General features: G+C 42.2%; 1 protein-coding gene across 1 annotated transcript; it reads right to left on the bottom strand.

Moving 5' to 3' along the window:
• Positions 1-2,001: 2,001 nt before the first annotated feature.
• LOC146643148 (cell division control protein 42 homolog) lies at positions 2,002-13,531 on the bottom strand. Its single transcript, XM_085395853.1, has 6 exons — positions 13,437-13,531; positions 13,251-13,355; positions 7,273-7,345; positions 6,630-6,739; positions 6,278-6,454; positions 2,002-2,610 (listed from the first exon to the last, which is right to left on the bottom strand). The coding sequence occupies exons 2-6, from the start codon at positions 13,353-13,355 to the stop codon at positions 2,521-2,523; spliced, it is 555 nt and encodes a 184-aa protein (XP_085251979.1). The 5' UTR covers positions 13,437-13,531; the 3' UTR covers positions 2,002-2,520.
• Between the last annotated feature and the right edge of the window lie 6,333 nt (positions 13,532-19,864).

The following is a 19,864-nucleotide window of genomic DNA, read 5'->3' as shown; positions in this document are numbered from 1 at the left end:
TCAAAGTCATGTATCGCCATTACACATGAAAAATTCATACTGGCGGATTCTGTCATGAATCGCTGTGTGCAGGCAACAGATGCAGCACTCGCAACACGGGAATCAACTCAAAAAGGCAGTTTATTGTAGACTTATTGTAGATTAAAGTGGTGCACTCACATTGCAGTGTAAAAATTCTAAACAACATAATTAAAAAAAAAAAACACCAAATAATAACTTTGTCTTCTGTAAAGCACTTTGGTGCACAGGTGAGTGCACAAAGGGGAAAATGAGGTGGCACCAGCTTTAAGGTGAGAAAAGGGCCATGCACTAGAGGGGATAAAAAATCTCCAGCATTAGAAGTCTGCAAAGGTGGTCCCCTTCACCTCCATGCTGGCAGCCACTCATATTCATCAGGTGATACACTGAGATCGCTCTGCCTCTCTGTAATCTTACTGCATGTTTGCAAATGTATTAACTTTGTCCTTATTAACTACAGACAAAGAAAGATACCAAACTTAGTTTCCACACATTGTTGCAGCTTCCACATGAAGTCTCATCGTTGTAATACTTTCCTGTAAATGACAGTTTTTTCACCAGTCTCTGTCCCTTACATTTATTTACAACCGCAATACAGCTCCCTCTCGCCAAAGGACTGATATGAGCCAGAGCAAAGTTCGCTGAGTCAAAGCAGTGCAGACTCACTGTTGTCACTCCTCTTGACATATTGCTACATCTTATTGATGTTGGTTTGCAGGCCATCTCTGACCCTCAGGCTGTATTTAGTCCCTGTATCATATAAAGTCATTAATATCATGTACATTATTCTGCATGATAAGTACTTTTGCTCCAGATACTTTAAATGGATTTAAATGAGCATTAATGCATCTTTTACCTCCTTGCAAACTACCTGGTGTGGAATGACCTTTAATTTATTATCATCTGCACAACAAGGACACATTTCTGCATATAAGCCTGAAAACCAACATTTTATACACTGATTTTCTACTTTTTCTATTTCCTCACCTCTGGGAAGTCTCACTTGAAAGTTTTTCGGTGGATAAAAATCTGCATGTTTATGTGGATGGGATTGTGTTCAGGTTATTTTTATCCAGAGGTGTAACTGCATATAACAGTGTATTAAATGAGATCTGATAAATGGCCTTTAAGCTCATTTGAGTGGTTTATGTCTCGAACATGATGAGGGTAGAGCTCCACATAAGACAACTGTAAACATGTTGCTCCTGCAGTTTGTATCAGTGATCACTGTGGTTAGAAACTGTTGCGAAAGGATGATGACTCAAGTTTTTAGATGAGCTGAGAGGACTCAAACACAAAGACCTCAAAGGCTCAGACAAAAGACACAAAGACGCACGGAGAAAAGGCTGATGGGAGAAGGCATTGAAGAAGAGGATGGGAGTAGGAGAGAGAGATCGGGCTGTGCTGTGAATGAAGGGCTAATTCATTTTTTCTTTTCCGTCTGGTTCACGCCTGGCTGCTGCTGTTAGTCAGACAAAGGAGTGAGCGGGTCTCAGCCTCCATGCCATGTTGGTCTGAAGGATCCATTTTAGTCTGCCAATCAAAATGAACCCAGGTCATTTACATACCAGATCCACCAGGGCCCACTGAAAACCTGTGGAGCAGCTCCCCCTAGAGTTCTGTGAGTGGACACTGCATCTGCTCTGCAGACGTAAACCACGTGTCCACTCTCATGTAGGGAGCATTTGATCTGCAGATTGAATTAAACACATTTCAAATGTTTACTTATAATCAGTAAATGAATTCAGACATTATTAGAGAGGAACTTTAAAAAAATAACCTTGCCTGACTCTTATTTAGGGAGGAAAAAGTTCAAGAACCCTGATTTAACAGAGACACAGCAGGGATGTGTGCTCTCTCATGTATCGAGTACTAAATGTGTCAAATGTATTAAGCACTTTTAAATGTTTAGCTCTAACCAGGAAATGAATTCAGATAATTTAAGAGAAGCTTTACAATGTACAGTTTAAAGGATTCAAGGATTCTTTATTGTCATTCACCACAAAGAAAACACGACAGTGCAGTTACTCAGTTCTCTGACTAACAATCAAAAATAGTAAACAGCCAACTAAAAATATAATCATTTATATATGAAATAAACAAGTAAATAAATATATTACCTATTAAATCATTTCAGAGATGTGGAGGTTTAGCACAGTTTAACATTGTCACAGTATCCAGAAAAGCAGCAATTCTTCGGCCTCACCAGGATGCTGTGCAGCCTCCATCCCAAATGGAGGAGGGAAAACGGTCCATAGCAGGCAAAAGATTACTGCTGTAAAACTGTTTAATTCTCTTCCTAACTTAACCCCCCACACATCTATTTTAAAATGTAAAACATTTTAAATTTAAAATTAATTAATAAATTATGATGTCGATTCACAGACTCCAGCCTATGCCATTATGGCTGAACACTCATATGGGCTAATGATTCCGGGTCCACCTCCCCTTCTTCCTCCTAAACCCTCTTTTCCTCTTCTACTTCTCCTTCTCCTTTTCCGTTTATAGCAGAACACAGAAGTAAGTGGATTTTTTATCTGTAGGATTTCGAGTTGCCAGGATGGCCTCTTCAAACACCTCCCTCACTCCTTCCTGAAAACAAGACAGAAAGAGACACTCAAATTTAACAAGAGGAAAAAAAGATTTCTACTTCAGAGAGAGGTGGAGGAGTTATCAGATCAAAATAAAGATCTATTTCCTAGCAGAGTATCAAGATAAACAGGAAATATTGTGAATATAAACTGTTTATTTTGATACTCTACAAGGAAAAATCTAAGATGTGAGAAATCATGATGGTCTCTGCAGTCCTGCTGACGTGCCTCTGAAACATTGCATGGACGTTGAGTACAGCGCCTCTGTGCTGGCGCACTGGGGAGGTGGCTCCCCTGTTTGCCACAGACTGTTCCTTCCTTGAAAGGCACTGGTCAAACCTCAGATTCAGGAAGAGAAAGGCAGTTTTTATCCTGGTCCTTGAACACACTGCATCAAGTATTTATCCTCTGAACATATTCAAAGGTGCGTGGCAGTTTTATATTGTAAGGTAGAGACCTGACAATAATACAAAGAAAACAGAGAAATACAAAGAAAACCCCAACAGTCATATGAGCCCCTATGAGCAAGCACTTTGATGACAGAAGGAAAAACTCCCTTTTAACAGGAAGAAACCTTCAGCAGAACCAGGGTCAGGGAGGGGCGGGGCCATCTGCCGTGGCCAATTGGGGTGAGAGAAGGAAGACAGGACAAAAGACATGCTGTGAAAGAGAACCAGAGATTAATAATAACTAATGATTCAATCCAGAGAGGCATAGTGAGTGAAGAAGAAACACTAAATGCATCATGGGAATCCCCCAGCACCCTCGACCTATTGTAGTGTAACTAAGGGGGGATTCAAGGTCACCTGTTCCAGCACTAACTATATGCTTTAATAAAAGGAAAGTTTGAAGCCTAATCTTGAAAGTAGAGATAGTGTCTGTCTCCTGAATCCAAACTGGAAGCTGGTTCCACAGAAGAGGGGCCTGAAAACTGAAGGCTCTGCCTCCCATTCTACTTTTAAATACTCTAGGAACAACAAGTAGGCCTGCAGAGCGAGAGCGAAGTGCTCTAATAGGGTGATATGGTACTACAAGGTCATTAAGATAAGGTGGGGCCTGATTATTTAAGACCTTGTATGTGAGGAGCAGGACTTTGAATTCAATTCTGGATTTAACAGGAAGCCATTGAAGGGAAGCCAAAACAGGAGAAATATGCTCTCTTTCTAGTCCCTGCAGCAAGAGTACTGAAGCCGTCTCAGGGAGTTTTCAGGACATCCTGATAGTAACGAATTACTGTAGTCTAGCCTAGAAGTAATACATGCATGAACTAGTTTTTAGTGTCACTCTGAGAAAGGTTCTGTTCATAATTGTTATTAATTTTTAGGCACAGAGGGTTTCCTCTTTCCCTGCTGAGGATGCTTTGGTTATTTTGGCTTCACTGCGTGATGAACTGCAGCTCGCAACTAAGGCCACTGTTCTCAGTTAGAAATGGGAGAGGAGCTGCTGCCTAAGAACAGGTGTGAGGTGAGAGTGGAGCAGGAGGTTGGCAGACTGATTTGTAGGGCAGTGGCTGCAGATACAAGCAGTGGAAATGAGCTTCCCCTGTGGGGTCTGGGCTCACCCACAGAGAGGGGATGCCGAAGCCTTCTGGGTGAGGTGCTGCGGGTATTAGAGTCATAGAGGCCAGTATTTTACTCAAATATGTTGAGCCATACTTAAAAATTTTGTTATGATCTTTAATTTTTGTGATTTGTAATTTTTTTTATCTTAATTATTTAGTTTATGTTGCAATTTTAAACAGTATCATCGGTAAATTCACCATGCTTTGCTGATCTATTCTGTTTTAAGTTGGTAGATGTCGTAAAACGGGTGCACGTTGAGCCTCCATGTGGTGATTGTTTTTTTGTTTTGTTTTGTTTTTTTGCCTGTCCCATTTGGTTCTTTAGCCGTCAGAATTGTTGTCTGAAGACCAACAAGGATCGCCAATGGATTTACTTTGCCAAATGGATCATCACGGCCTTGCCGTATTGGTCCTTTTGATCGACCTTTGTTGTTATTATTTATTTTATTTTATTTTCAGTTGTTACAGACGGGAGAGACATGAGTGAGGGATAGGAAAGGGAGAAAGAAAGAGGAAGGAAAGGAAAAACAGAAGGGGAGAGGGACAGTGAGAAAGGGGGGGAGAAAAAAAAATTAAAATCTCCTGGATCACCTGTTGAGAGAGAGAATAGAAAACAAGCAACAAAAAAAAAACAAAAAAAAAAACAGAGCAACATACTAAACACAACACCATCACGTTAATCTAGCTAAGTGTAAACAGCAGTAAATACTAAATATTGAATGTTGTTGTGTAGCAAGCAGGACCGACAGCGCACAATGTGCTTGGAAATAGCAGCCAATGAAGGTGTAATTTATGTCTATGAACAGTGAACACCCGTGTGCACACCTGTGTGGATCAACACTTGTATTCAAAAGGTTTCTCCATGTAATGGTCTGCTAGAGGATGTAGCGAGCCATAGCCCCGTCCCCCAGGGCATGAAGCAGGCATGGAGGAGATCCATGCCCCAGACATCCAGAGGCCCCAGAGTGCGAGAGCCCAAGGAGGACCACCGGAGGGGCATCCGTGTCACCCTCCTGGGAAGAGCTGAGGAGAGCCCAGATGAGGGGTCACCCAGTAGCCACGGAGCAGAAGCCAGAGGGGGCTGCAGTGGCGTGCCCGCCAGCTCTGCCGGCAGCCAGCTGTGCCAGAGTGAACCGAGCCGCAGGCCCAGAGGCCACTCCCCAAACAAACTCTATACCCCAGGTCCAGGTACCCTCGCCCCTAGAGGTGGAAACGGCACCTAGACCAGTTACCCTTTCCCCCGGGGTGGAGGCAAGCAGACCGCTCCAGGCTCCGCAGCAGCAGGGAGGCCCCGCATCCTAGATCCCAATTGGACGGCCAACACCTCCTCCCAGCCCCCCCGCCCCAATGGCCAGCAGAGAACAGGAGTGTGTGAAGACCCCACACCTCCCTCCTCTCGCTCATGTGTAGTGTTGCTGCGTGTTGTTCGAAGGTGCATTTAAAACACGGGAGAGCATGGTGCTGCTGCCAGAGAGCAGCAGGTGTTAGCACGGCCCCTCCTGAGAACCCTCCATGTCTACATGGATTTAAAACTGAGAGGTGGGCACCGGCGCCAGAGGTGGGGTTGAATACACAGACCGTCCACTAGACGCTGTTAATGTGCCCACCTTCAAGGCCCTATATGTATGTGTTATGAGAGTGTGAGTAATGTGGATGTCTAAGTTGTGGAATAAAATTGAGGCACAAGTGGCCAAAAGGGGGGGGGGGCACTAACCAGGTTATGACCACAACCCCTGGGTTAAGTCCTCCAGGGATAACGTCCCTAGGGATTCTCCAGACCCCGTAAGCCCGTCCCTACCTCCACATCAACCACAATGGCGAAGGCGGGACCAGACCACGACCCCCCGTGGTGGTGATTGTTTTAGATATATCAGGAGTATGTAACCAGGACCCCAACCTGAGATGTTTTGTAGTTATTTTTTACTTCCACTAGGTTTTGACAAATGGCTTTTGATGCCTTTTTATTAAGTGTAAAGACTTCCTGTGACTCTGTGAGTAATGATGATGTTCATATTTCTTTTATTCTTATTGCCCAAAACGTATAGATACCAAGGCTTCTTTCTCAACAGAGAATCCCACCAGCAGACTTATTTTTCTCTCTCTGTACCTGAGTCCGAGCCGAACACTCCATGTATTTAACGGCCTTCAGCTCATGAGCCAGTTCCTCGCCACTCGTAAAGGTCAGGGCTTGTTCCAGGGTGTTCTCGTTATCTCTCAGATCCACCTGAGTCCCAACCAGCAGGAATGGCGTCTTTGGAGAGAAGCGTAAAATCTCTGGCACCCACTGTAAAAAGACAAGCTAAAGGTTTGATGCAGTTTCACTGCAACCCTAACGATCTCTGCTCTGTGTGTGTTTATCCTTAGAGTTTGGCTCATTATATTTCTAGTTATGGAAGTAATTAAAGTGAAGGACATGAGCATCAAATTAGAAATAAAACACACAAACCATCTAAACGAACCTTGTCTGTGACGTTCTCAAAGGTTGAGGGCGATACGACAGAGAAACAGACAAGGAAGACGTCAGTGTCAGTGTACGTGTTAAGTCGGATGTTTTCGTAGTTCTCCTGACCTGCAGAGGCAGACACACACGAAAAAGATCCGCAACAAACAGTGCAACCAAAGCAAGGCAAATTTAAGCAGTTATCTCCGAGGCTGAAAAATGTGAAAAAAGAAACACTGCAGTTCCTTTAATATCCACTTGGGGCTAAAACTTTACAGCAGAAATAATTACATTCTCAACCTGATACAAAACACAGTTTTGTCATCTCTGGACTGATTTATTCCCTCATAGAAACTGTATGGTGGGTAATGTTTTTCTAAATCACCCATCAAGATACTGGTGAGGCTTAAAGTCAGTGGCATGGCTGCTTTGATTGACAGCTGTTGCCAGATAACTGTTCGTGTTTCATAAGTGCCGCAACCCAAAAATAAAGATTTCATAAGGAACTTCATAAGGACAGTGTAGTAAGATTTCAAATTGCTATAGGATCCTATCCATCACCAGCAGCTCCGAACATTACAGGAAATACTGCTACTACTATAAATATGCTACAGCTGTTGCTATTAGTATCTGTTTTGTTTCAGTTTATGTGTATTTTTTACCTGAAGTGTCACACAGTTGCAGATTGTACTCCTCGTCATTGATCTTCACTGTCTTCACACAGGTAGCAAACGACTGGGGGGACAGAAGGCAAGGAGTGAGGAAACAAAGAAAAAGAAAGTAAACCTGTGAAAAACCTTGATTGCAGATGTACTCCAAACAAAACTGGAAGTAGACTTCTGGACTAGTTAAACCTCTGAACGAGTGTCGTCTCAGTTAGTCTGTGGAGCTGAACCAAAGCCACGTAGTTCCAGTGTTAAACAAAGATTACACTGCTGAAACAAAACATGTTTGTGGATGCTGACAGAATAAACTGGTGAAATCTGACCAAGTTTTGTTTAAGTGCCATAAATACACGAAAAGTTTCCCACTCTTATTAAACCTTAAAGGTGCTCATACGTTCCACACACTCACATAAATGCGTCAACGAGTTGGAGGTTCATCATCTTGACAAAGGACACCCATGAACTAGAGCAGCCAGAGATTGAATCCCTGACCTTTCGTTTTCACAGAACTGTAAGTAGATCTTGAGCAGTGTTGGATCAGATACTCAGTGGTCTGCAACCTGCCAGGTCTTTAGCACAAAGTCACTATAACACCTGAGCATATTGTGTGAGGACATAGCTGTCGAGAGGGAGCAGCAGGGTTCTCCCTCTGTATAACAAGCTTGGCAGCACTCCGGCTCATACTGATCCCCAGCAGATCCTCTAAATTCAAAGCTATAGCTGTTACGTTATACCTGCTCTTCTGTTCAAGTCTTAAGTCTTAAATCAGTCTCAAAGAGGATGGTTAGTGAGGGGTGAGTGTGCATGTATATATTTATATTATACAGGACCTCGTATGGGTATTCTGCAATTGATACATCAATACGTTTATATATCAACTGTTACGTAGACCATATGTAGTGAAAACTGTAAATGTTAATACACAGAACTTTAGACATATCCGCACATCATTAACAGACAGCAGCGATTACATTCCTGCGCTCTATGATACCGGCTCATATTGAATACTGTATTACAAGTTGGTCCTATACAAGCTTTGCTGCTATCGGGCCAATCGAAGTGTGCTACAAAGATCATTGAAAATATTAGATAAGGAACCTTTTTCATATCACCATTGTCAAATTTTAGATAAATACAAGTTTCAAAATTTTACTAATTTCAAATTATTTAAATCTGCCTGTCTAATATACAAAGTTCTTGTCATTGTTTGTTCTAGTATAATGTGATCACTGTTTTTGTCCTTGTCACATGACCTGTAAATATTGTCTCTGTATGTTATTATTAACTTGTGTTTAACACCAACCTGCCAGAGAGTCTGCAGATGGAAATTAGCCCAAGGCTATTTGTTAAAATATTCATTAATATGTATTGTCCCTCTTTCTAAATAAATAAATAAATGAATGTATTATCACGGCAGGGCTGCTGTACAACAAATGCGGAGTAGTAGTACTTCCAAATAAGCCGTTGAATGGTGTGACGGGGTGCCCAATCCCACTCCTCGAGAGCTATTGTCCTGCACCTTTTAGATCCATCCCTACTCCAACACAGATGAAACAAACGGTTGGATTACCTCTTCAGCATGCCATCAAGTTTGGCAAAGGCCTGATAACAAGCCATTCATCTGATTCAGGTGTGTCAGAACAAAGATGCATCTAAAAGCTGCAGGACGGTAGCTCTCGAGGACTGGAGTTGGACAGCCCTGCTCTAGGAGAAAGATTTGACACATTCACAGAGCTTCATCACATCATCACTACACTTTATACTGCAAGAGGCCCTGCAACACTACAGAGAAAACTGAACCCACTACCAACCCCCCCCCCCCCCAAAAAAAAGAAAACAAAACAAAATCTGATGACCTATGAGCAAGAGCTTTGGAGACACTGGGAAGGAAATACTCTGTTTAAATAGGTAGAAACCTCAGGCGGAACCAGTCTCAGTGGGATGCAGAGATTAATAATAACTATCGATTACCCTCTTAAGCACCTATGTCCCCAGATACGGGGCAAAGGGGAGGAGATCACATTTACGGTTATGCATGGGTGCTTAAGAGGTTAAATGCAGAGTGGTGCAAAAACACATAGTGGGTGAAAAGCTGACTAAAGGACAACTCGGTGCATGATGAGATCTATCACAGATCTACTGAAGGAGGTTTCAAGGTCACTGGCTCCAGCCCAAACTATACCATTTGCAAAAAAGAAAAGGAAACCTTCTGCCTGTGCTCAAAACTTCTGTCTGCGTAGGGCAACCCATCAGAAGGCGATGGCATAAAAATATGATAGCAATAGACATAAAGTCAAATCATATATTGGTCACATGCCAACACCGTGGTCACGCACAGACTAAATGTTGTGACTGCTGCTTCCTTTAGATTGACATCCTTGGCTGAAAGGCTCTCTTTAGTGGTTTTGGTGGGAACTGAACTGAACATCGAGTGAGTTAGATTTTTTAGTGAGAGGTAAAAACGCACCACTGTCAACTAAAGAGATGTTTTGTGTTACCAAAACAAAAGCTTTGCAGTGAAATGAATTCCAGTGACCAATCCTTTGATCGTGATCATCTTGTTTTCAAGATAACGGCCAGCAGATCAAACGGGTTTGTCTGCAGCAACGATTTTCACTTATTATGGTTGCTAACACTAACAAAACAAGCACAGAAACCAGAGTACAGCACTGTGATTCTGGATTTGACTTCCAAATGGTAGCACTTCTAGTTTTAGGGCATTTCAATATGTCGTCCACATTTTTGGTTATCTTGCAGGCGCATCGAAAAGAACTGGAGGAAAACAGACGTATACCCTAGAGCATGTTTTTAAATGTATTTATATGTACTCATTCTCAACTGTATGCTATGTTTTAGTTATGGCGTGAAACAAGAGTCAGAAATACTCTGGAAAAACAATGTTACAGGTGACCTGTTTTCTTACTGCGGTGGTTATTTGTTAGATGAGTGACAGGAAACACCACCACAAGAGCCAGCACTGGCATGAAACAGCTCAACACAAAGCAAAGATTAAAGAAAGTATGCAGGGCACAGCTGGGAGATTAGAGAGGACACTCTGGTTATTCAACTTAAGGCCTGATGACTTAAAGGTTTAAGATACAACTACAGCACTGACAACGAGTTGTTAGATAGTTAATAACAACAGGAAAATATAGGCAGGAACAAGAAGGTTAATATTTATACAATCAATGAGACAATAAGCAATTAAGAGTGGCAGTGATGTAGTCACAGCCCATCACAATTCACAGGTTATTGCCCAGGAAACGAATGTGACCTTGACACTGAGCATAATTTAGGTGAAGAGCCGTAAGGTGAACACCATGTTTGTTTTTGTCCAGGTACGGCTGTGTGGCAGGAAGAAAGAACTCAAAATCATTCTTAAGCCCCTTTTCCATTAGTACCTACTTGTGTTTTCAGGGTTTTTCCTGTAGGTCATAGTACCTGGTACCAGCTACTTTTTAAATACCTACTCCATGGGGTTTTGAGCGATCCAAGGCGACCTGAAAATGTGACGTCAGAAGACTTCATGTCACCAAAAAACAACATTGTGGTTCTCGAGTCTGAAAAAAAGCCACAGACTGTGCGGCAGGTAGATCGTTGCCTCGACGTCCGCCTTTGTTGTGGCGTTCGTGTCACATACTAATTACATTGTGAGACTGTCGGCCGCGCTGCTTTAATAACCCCACGCGCATTAGGTGGTATCCCACTGTAATGGAAAACGAGTTGTGCCGCTTCGAGCCGATCCAAATAGGTACTAATGGAAAAAGAGCTTTAATGCTGCTGTTTTAACAGAATACAAAAGGCCAACACAGAAGCAGGGCAGGAAAGGGGAAACTGAAAACTCTGAAACACAGAGCAGGGAGACACAGGACCATGAATGAGGACGTGACAAAGGACAGGGGGAGACAAAAAATACTTACAAGATAACGAGGGGAGAGGAAACAAGTAGGAACACAGCTGAGGGAAACTAACATCATGATTTGGGAGGAAGTCGTCATGGTCCTGCATCTTTGACCCAGTGTCTTGAGTTTTTGTGTGCTCATGATGTGATCTGTGTTCAAGCTCTGCTTCGTGCTTGTGAGTATTATATTATTTCCTAGTGCTTTTCAGTTTTGTTTTCTATGGTCTTCAGATGACAGCAGTTTCCTTTCTCTTCCAGTCTGTCCTAGTTTCTTCTCTGTGTTTTGTGCCTCATGTATGATGTCAGTCTTCTCTCCGTGTTGGTTTCCCTTCTGTCTTTGCGTTCTTCTGTTTCCGTGTTCGATAACATCTCGTTTTATTTTGATAGTCTTTCGTCTCATGTGCGTTATGTTCAGTTTTGCCCGAGTCGTCTCCACTCTGCCCTCATCTCCTCTTGTGTATTTAACCCCTCATTTTGTTTCTGTTCTTTGTTTTGCCCTCCATTGTCACGCATTTTCTAAGAAGCATTTTTTGCTTTAAAATATAAAAAATAAAAATCTTTTTGGCCCTTTCAGTAAATAGCGACAAAGAGAAAGGAAATAAATGCACCGAAGAGCTGTGGGTCAGACTCCAACCCAGGCTGGCCACTTCCTGCCACTCAGCACATGGTCACCTGCTCATCCCAGTGATCTAAACCGGCACCCCTGACCTGCCTTTTTGATGCATTTTTGTAAGCGCTTATAAATAATAAAACAGGTTTTTGAGTTTTATATCTTCAGTGTCCTTCACTTTTGGTCCCATTGCCGTCCACCACACAGTGAACCTTGATGGAAGTTAAACTAAACACAGACTGACCTATTCACCCATTCGTTCATTTTCATTGCTGACACTGGATTGCCCAATCAAATCTCCTAATGCGAGCGGTGTTGTGCCAAAAAGTGATTGTCTGCCAAAAACTGATTTCTGGTATTTGCCAAAAAAAGATTGCTCGTATTTAAACTGCTATAAATAACTTGTTGGTCTATAATATGTGAAACATATGTCAAACATATCCCACATGAATGATACCAAGTCATCTTGAGCCACAAACAACATTCCTGTAACAAGGTAGAAGCCACGATCAGTTTTTGGCAGTGATTGTTATATATCATTTATTTATGCAGTTAAAAAAAATCCTGTTGACATTAAAAATGTCTTTTGTAAGAGTAATCTGGCCAAGACGACAGCAGAAAGTGCAACAAATATTAGTTCTGTAAACATATTTTAAGTGGACAAAAAGGACTGAATTGGTTATAATGTAAGTACAATAACACAGAGTTATAAAGATACTTAAAAAACAGGTAATTTTTAAATTGTATATATAACCCCTTTGTAAACTCTGTTCACCAAACTCTATTTACCAACATACGTAAAGATATCACACATAAAAAACACATGGAAACATTGGAAATCAGTTTTTGGCAGGCGATCACTTTTTGGCACTACACTGTCCCTTCGCCCACCTGTGCGCTCACGCCGCTTAAGTTTCAGTGTTGAAGAAGTGGTGAAAAGCTGAGAGACAATGTTAGCTGTCAGGGTGCTGATGAACTTTATTACCAGTAACAACTAGAAAACAGACCTCACAGTCACAGGAGGCTGCTGCTGGCACCAGCTGTGGAGAAGTGAGGAAGAGACAGAGGAAGATGAATTCATGTGTTAAGAAAATAGATGGAGGGACAATTAGGAAGGGAGAGATTTCAGGTAAAACCAATGGCTACTCTGACCATGAGCCATCGCTAATAGCGAAAGTGTAACTTTAAGTTATTGTCAAGTGTATTATATCCGTCAATCAACAGAAATGATCCCCAGTCCAGCCCTTTGTCAGCATTACAATGACTGCACAGAGCCTTGCTTTCACTCTTCTACCTGCAGAGATTAGATAGTTACAACCATTTACCACTTCCTGTGTGACAGCATGGAGCCAAACACTGAGTATTCCAGAGAACACTCTTAAGTTAATAACAAGCTGGCTTTTGAGCCGTTTCACAGCTGGTGAATGGAAGCCACTTGACTCTGTGCTGTTTTCGGATACTCACCGTGGGGAAATCTCCAATGGGAAGCTTGTCAGTTGTGTAGGAATTGAGCAGGCAGGTCTTTCCTGCTTCATAGTCACCCACCACCACACATTTAATGTCTTTCATCTGAGGAGAAGGAAGACACAGAATTAAAGAAATAAAAAGGACAATATGAGGAAATAACACCTCTTTTCCACTAGCACTTACTCGGCTCGGCGCGACTCGCCTCGACTCGACAGTGATGGATCAAACAATACCGAAGCATCGGTGCATGTGTCAAACACACACCTCGCACCGGTGCGTGTATGGCTTTAAGAAAAACCACGTGACTGAAGCTAGGAGGACGATAGGAGCGCGTTAACAGTGCCGTTTGTGTGTTTACGGGTTTCACTCGTCATGAATGAATTCCAGCGATATCTGTAGGATGTCACCTTGGCCGCAAAATGCGACATTCGTCTTCTTTCTTATTAATAATAAACCGTAAAGCCTGTCTTCTCCCCTCACACACAGATACACATGAACTCCCACTTTTACAAGCACGTATTAGTCATTCCTATTATTTTTGTTCTGCTCCGTGTTATTCTATTTTGTCCAGTTAGAACTCTATCATCACTTGGTTAACTAAACAGGATTACTCATCACTCGTTTGCTGTCCACATGTCAAAGTGAACGAACTTCAGTCTGTCTCCAGGTTTCCTGCAATTACTTTTTAAACCGAGCAGATGTCGCTGTTGAGCGATTCACGGAAACAGTGTCAACAGCAAGCAGAGGATTAGTTTGTCATATCCTCCCGAGAATAACAGCCTTTTCATTTATGTCCTCTGTGATCGACATTAGCTTTGACTTATCTTATCCACTGACTTATTTGCTCTCTGGGTACTCTGGGTTTCTGCAACAGTCTCAAGATGTGAGTAACCCAAGTTAAATCACTAGACTTAACGCTCTAGTCCTATTTGAGTTAATATTCTCTAATCAACAAAAATGTACCCTTAGGCCCCCTCCTCGATTCAGAGATTTATGTAAATGGCCTTCTTGACTCCCTGCTCATACCAGCGTTCTTCCCTGTCCAGGATGTGTAAATCCTCATCATGGGGAGGCTACATCTTTCTTCATCTTACAATGCTGTGATTGCAGCAATTCTCTGTGAATGGTACTCATGGCCATTGATCAGATCAAGGAACTGACTTCACAGCCCATTGGTCATTCAGTGGTGCTAGTTTCAGTCACTGTGTAAATGTACTGTTAATAAGGTTTGGGGAAACCTGCAGTCAGCTGAGACCGAAGAAGTCAGTTGGATGAGTGACGAAACGTTTCTACGTCCAGATGAACAGAATCAACCTTTTGGGAGTTAGCATTACTTCTGTTCTAACAAATAACATAAAACAACAAAACACGACATTAAATGAGAGGTCATTGAATTTATTGCTAGTTTTAAATACATTTTACTTTTAAAGTAAAATGATTGTAAAGCATATGAAAAAAAAGATCAAACAAGCTTGTAAAGATTTTGGGTTTCCAGTTAACTTAAGTCTCCCTCTCTTCTCTAACTCTTCTTGTGTCAGTCAAAAACTGATGACTGACTGCACAGTGTTAGATAAAAGTCTACACAAGATGCAACTGGTTGTAAAATACAATATGCAGAATTCAAATAATACAAAACAAACAGATGCTTGCCTGATATATTCACAGAGGAGATTTGTGGGCTGTGGCCTACCTCAGTATCTTCTCCGGGTCAGTCAGGAGCTTTTCAGTATAATTCCAGCATCAGCGTCCTCGTGCTGTCACGCTTCATCACAATTTTAACACTGATCTGAAGGTTGTTTGGCCTCGAGAATATACTCTCCGTAATAATAGTGACTCAGAGGAAATCTTCTGAGTGTGCTACTGTTTGATCATCCAGTCGGTCCTGTTCTGCACTCTTTTCAAAAACGAAACTATTTCAGTTCATTCCAGTTTTATCTCACGTGGATCAAACCAACAACGCATAATCTAATCTACATTTTGTTTACTTACTTACTTTCTGTTTTCTTTTATACTTTGTAGGAAGAATTTTGTAAAAAAAAAAAAAAAAAAAGAAAAGAAAAGAAAAAAACATTCAGGAAGTGAAAACTGATCGATATTATTTAGATTATGGTTTTGGGTTAAATTACAATCATTGTCACAGAGCTCAGGTTCTTTGTTTGCCATGGTGACACTGACCTTGAGTCAGTGTCACCTTATGTTCTACCTGTTCACACCTGCTGGAGTGTGACGCATTCAAGTTCCCTTCCTCCCTTATTGCATGAGGTATAAACATTTTAGTGCTTTTGATCTATAAAAGTTTCTCTTCATTTTTGTGAAATGTGTACATAAGGTTTTAATTTTGCTTTTAAGAAAGGAAACCAAGACCATCTCCTGCCTGGCAGCTCTATCTTCAACATCCTTTGCCCAGTATATCCACTATCCCTCCTCTGGACATGTTCAAACCACTTCATCCTTGCCTCTCTAACTTTGTCTCCCTCTATTATACTCATTTCTAATTCTGTCCATCCTGGTGACTCCCAGTGGATGGTATCTGCAGCCCTGCTTCCTCAGTCGCTGTGCAAATCTCACAGCAGGAATGTCATTCTCACCACTCTTAACTCAGCTCTCAAGTGGTTAAAATGTTGTTGTTTTTTTAATTTTATTGAAAACGTCCTGACCTTGGACAGAAAACTGCAAAAATATTGGCCTAATGTACAGTAAAAGTGTTCAGACACAAAAATGAAGTGTGAAAGATTTATTTCAAATCATAATAACGACAAAGACAATGCGTAACCAACTACTGTGCAGTTCACTTAAGTCACACCACATACATTCAGCAGCCACTTTATTAGGTTCGCCTGTTCAATTCAATTCAATTAAATCCATCCATCCGTTCGCTTCCGCTTATCCTTTTCAGGGTCGCGGGGGGCGCTGGAGCCCATCCCAGCTGTCATAGGGCGAGAGGCGGGGTACACCCTGGACAGGTCGCCAGTCTGTCGCAGGGCCAACACACAGAGACAGACAACCATTCACACTCACATTCACTCGCACATTCACACCTAGTGGCAATTTGGATTATCCAATTAACCTATCCCCACAAGTTGTATGTCTTTGGACGGTGGGACCCATATGGAAAAGATGTATATAAATCTTATAAAGTTTGTATCTGTCTTGTGTGAAATTTGTATGAAAAGCATATAAGAATGAAAACAGATATAAGATCCCTTGAAAAATTATATAATGAAACTTGTATGTTTTGGATACTTACTAAAACAATGTATGAAAGTAATGAGAAAGTGGCCACTTTCATGAGTAATCACATATAAGTTTTTACTATTTCTTTTCCATATGGGGAGGAAGCCAGAGTACCCGGAGGGAACCCACGCAGACACGGGGAGAACATGCAAACTCCACACAGAAAGACCCCGGCCTGATGGTGGAATTGAACTCAGGACCTTCTTGCTGTGCGGCAACAGTGCTAACCACCGTGCTGCTCAATTCAATTCGATTTGATTCGATTAAATTCAATTCAGCTAACATTTTCTTCAGCTTTTGACCTTTTCCTTCAGCTGCGTGAGCACTCAGCGAAGGTATACGAGGGGCTGGTTGCATTAGGAGATCTGACTGGACAATTGAGTGTGGGCAATAAAAATGAATGAAAGGGCACATCAAGGCAGCTAGGATTTACCAGCTGTACGCTGGCTTTGTGCAACAGTCTTAAGCTTACGAGTCAGTTCCTTTCCACTCGTGAAGGTCACAGCGTGTTGGTTTCTCTGGGCCAGCTTCTCCAGGGTGTGGCTGTCATCTCTTAAATGCACCTGAGTCCCGACCAACAGGAAGGGCGTCCCCGGGCAGTGGTGTGAAATCTCTGGCACCCACTGTGGAAAAATCAAGGTCAGGTTTGATGGGCTTTTACTGCAACAACTGACCTGTAGCTCTGTGTGTGCGCGAATATCTCTGAAGTTAGAAACCAAACAAAATTAACTTTGAGTTTGTCAAGACCAAATTTGAATTTAAAAGCAAGCTGAGTGTATTTTTGGACGAGTCTTTGAACTGAGGAGAAGAATTTCACATTTTAGTTTGTTGATTATTATACAAACGATTCTCTCAGACAAGTGCCCGTTTACTTTTTACCCATTATGAGCATCACTCATTATTATCTGCCAGTAATTAAGGTTAGGATATGTATTTTTTTTATTCCAATCCATTCAGCATTTAAATAACCTTTATCAGATTTAATGGTTCTGTTACAGACTTTTCAAAAAAGTGTTTTGCTTTTCTTTCACAAATGTGGGGATTAAATTGTGTTAAAATGTACAAGACAGTGATGTCAGTGATGAGGACCCAGGCACAGAGAGACTTGATGCATTTAAGAATCTTATGATTTAATAAAGAAATTTGCAGACTTGCACAGAGAGGGTAAATTTATGACGACTGATAACGGAGACGAAGATAACAGACGATGAGGACAGGGAGGAACAGGGGTTTAAATGCACCAAGGAGACAGTCAGAGGGAACTCGGGACAACTGGAGACATTTAAGGATGCAGGGACTGACAGAGACAGGGAAGAAGTCTCATCGTGATGAGTAAAGGTTATGTTGCCTGGCTGGGCAGCTCTCTGGGTGCTCAACATCCCCAAAGCTCTGATCCTTGAATCGCTCCTGGTCCCAGCTGTGTTTCCCTCCTGTCTCTCATTCCCTGATTGCTTCCTGTGTATTAAGCCCTGTGTTTTCTTTGGTCTGTGTTGCAGTCTACCCTCATCCTCTGCTGTGTGTTCTCACTGTCTGTATTGCGTAAGTTTATTTTGCATTTTCAGTTTTGTTACTTTTTGAGTTAGCATTAAAGCTGCAGCTGTGTGTCTGCACTTTGGGCCCTGTCCTACTTGCACACAGCCTTCACATGACAGAAGATCACGGCCATTACATGGACCCAGCAGGTGAGCCCGTCCAGCCGTTTTCCTCATGTTCTGGAGGCTCAGGAGAATTCACTCAGCTACCTGATTATCATCCACCATTACTACATCATCTTAAACTTCTATCCATAGGTCAAATATTAGCTCACTTATTAACTCAGTCACCAGCTCAGTCATCTGCTCAGCTGCCTGTTCAGCTAGAGGTCTCTGCATCTGCTGGCCCTGTGTCTGTCTCTGCAGTTCAGGAGAACAGTTTCAGCTGCCTTCCTCCTCTGGAGGGTCCGAGGGATCGCTCAGCCATCTCCTGTTCAAGGGATCGCTTCAGCCGTCCTCTGTCTTCGCTGAGGGGCCTGTGGAGCAGCTTCAGCCGTCCATTATCGCTGAAGGGTCCAAGGAAGGATTTCAGCACCTTGTGTCCGCTGACCGCTCTGAGTCCGCTAAGCCACCTCCTGAGTCTCCAACTGCAGCTTCCACGCTGTGTGGTCCTGCCTCATTTGGTCCACAACATGCTCGGATGGCACATCCATGTCCAGTACACCTGGCTCTTTTACGGCCGCCAACTCAACGTCGCCGGCTACTTTAGGAGCCACACTGGCTGGACATCATCGCTGTCATGGACGGCCTCCTGTACTGCGTCGCCACCGCTGCCTTCTGCGCAGCCATTTTTGGACTCTGTATTGCATGTTTATTTTGAATTTTCAGTTTTGCTACTTTTTGAGTTAGCATTAAAGCTGTTTTTGAGTGCTCCTTCAACCTCAAACTGAACTTGAATTAAAAGGATATGAAAGTGAGCTTTAAGATGACATTTGAAAGATTCTGCAGTATGAATATTAAGCAGCAGTTGTCCTGATTCTTGGATATTGAGGATAGGAACAAACCAACACTGGCCCAGATGAGTTCAGTCAAATGATGATTTCATTAAACACACGCGTGGGAAGATGTGCACTGTAACACGTCAACATAGATCTCCGCTAAAAAGCACACTTCAAAATGGTTTTAATATGTCAGGGTTCAGCCCCTTCTGCGTCAGCAAAGAATATAACATGCATAAGTTACAGTTAGACAAATTTCCATTATCAGCAACATTTTACCATACATGGCTGTTTCTTTCAACTGTCTCACCCCCAGATGTTTCCTGTTGACTTGTCCAGTTTTCATCAACTGTTGCTTATGCAGGCACAAATGCAGTTACCAGCAAAATGTCTTCCTGGCCTCTGGCCCAGACTTTCTTCTGTAATTAACTGTGTTTGTAAGCATGTATGCATTAACCTTCTACACTCGAAGTTACTTACACAATAAATCGTTGGGACCATCACGCCAGACAAAGCTTATGACCTTAAATGGACTGAGCGTCAACTCTTCATGAGCACATTTGCAATGTGTACATAAAAATAACTACAACTACACCTTTAATAAAAGTTTTAATAAAATGCCAGTAATGAAAGCCATGTTTAGCAACAACATATTTTCTGTTATTTCCACACAGTTCATTCCAGAGTCTTAAAACTGTGACTGCAAACTCCCGATCCAAATCGAGACCTCTGCTGCACTATGAGCATCTGGCTAGAAGATCTTAGGGCTCTTTTGGGGTTAAATAAGTTGAGCAGGTTGGTTAAATAGCTGGGTACGACACCATTTAAAACTTTAAAAGTAAGGAAAATCTTAAAACCAGTAGAAAAATGGACAGGAAGCCTGTGAAAACCTGCTAAAAGTGGAGTG

This window comes from Rhamphochromis longiceps, linkage group LG22 (assembly GCF_057381845.1).
Source record: "Rhamphochromis longiceps isolate RC_006_pf linkage group LG22, R_longiceps_female_GT1.1, whole genome shotgun sequence".
Taxonomy (NCBI): Eukaryota; Metazoa; Chordata; class Actinopteri; order Cichliformes; family Cichlidae; genus Rhamphochromis; species Rhamphochromis longiceps.
The sequence above is the reverse complement of the archived record's forward strand: the minus strand, read 5'-3'. Positions and strand labels throughout refer to the sequence as shown.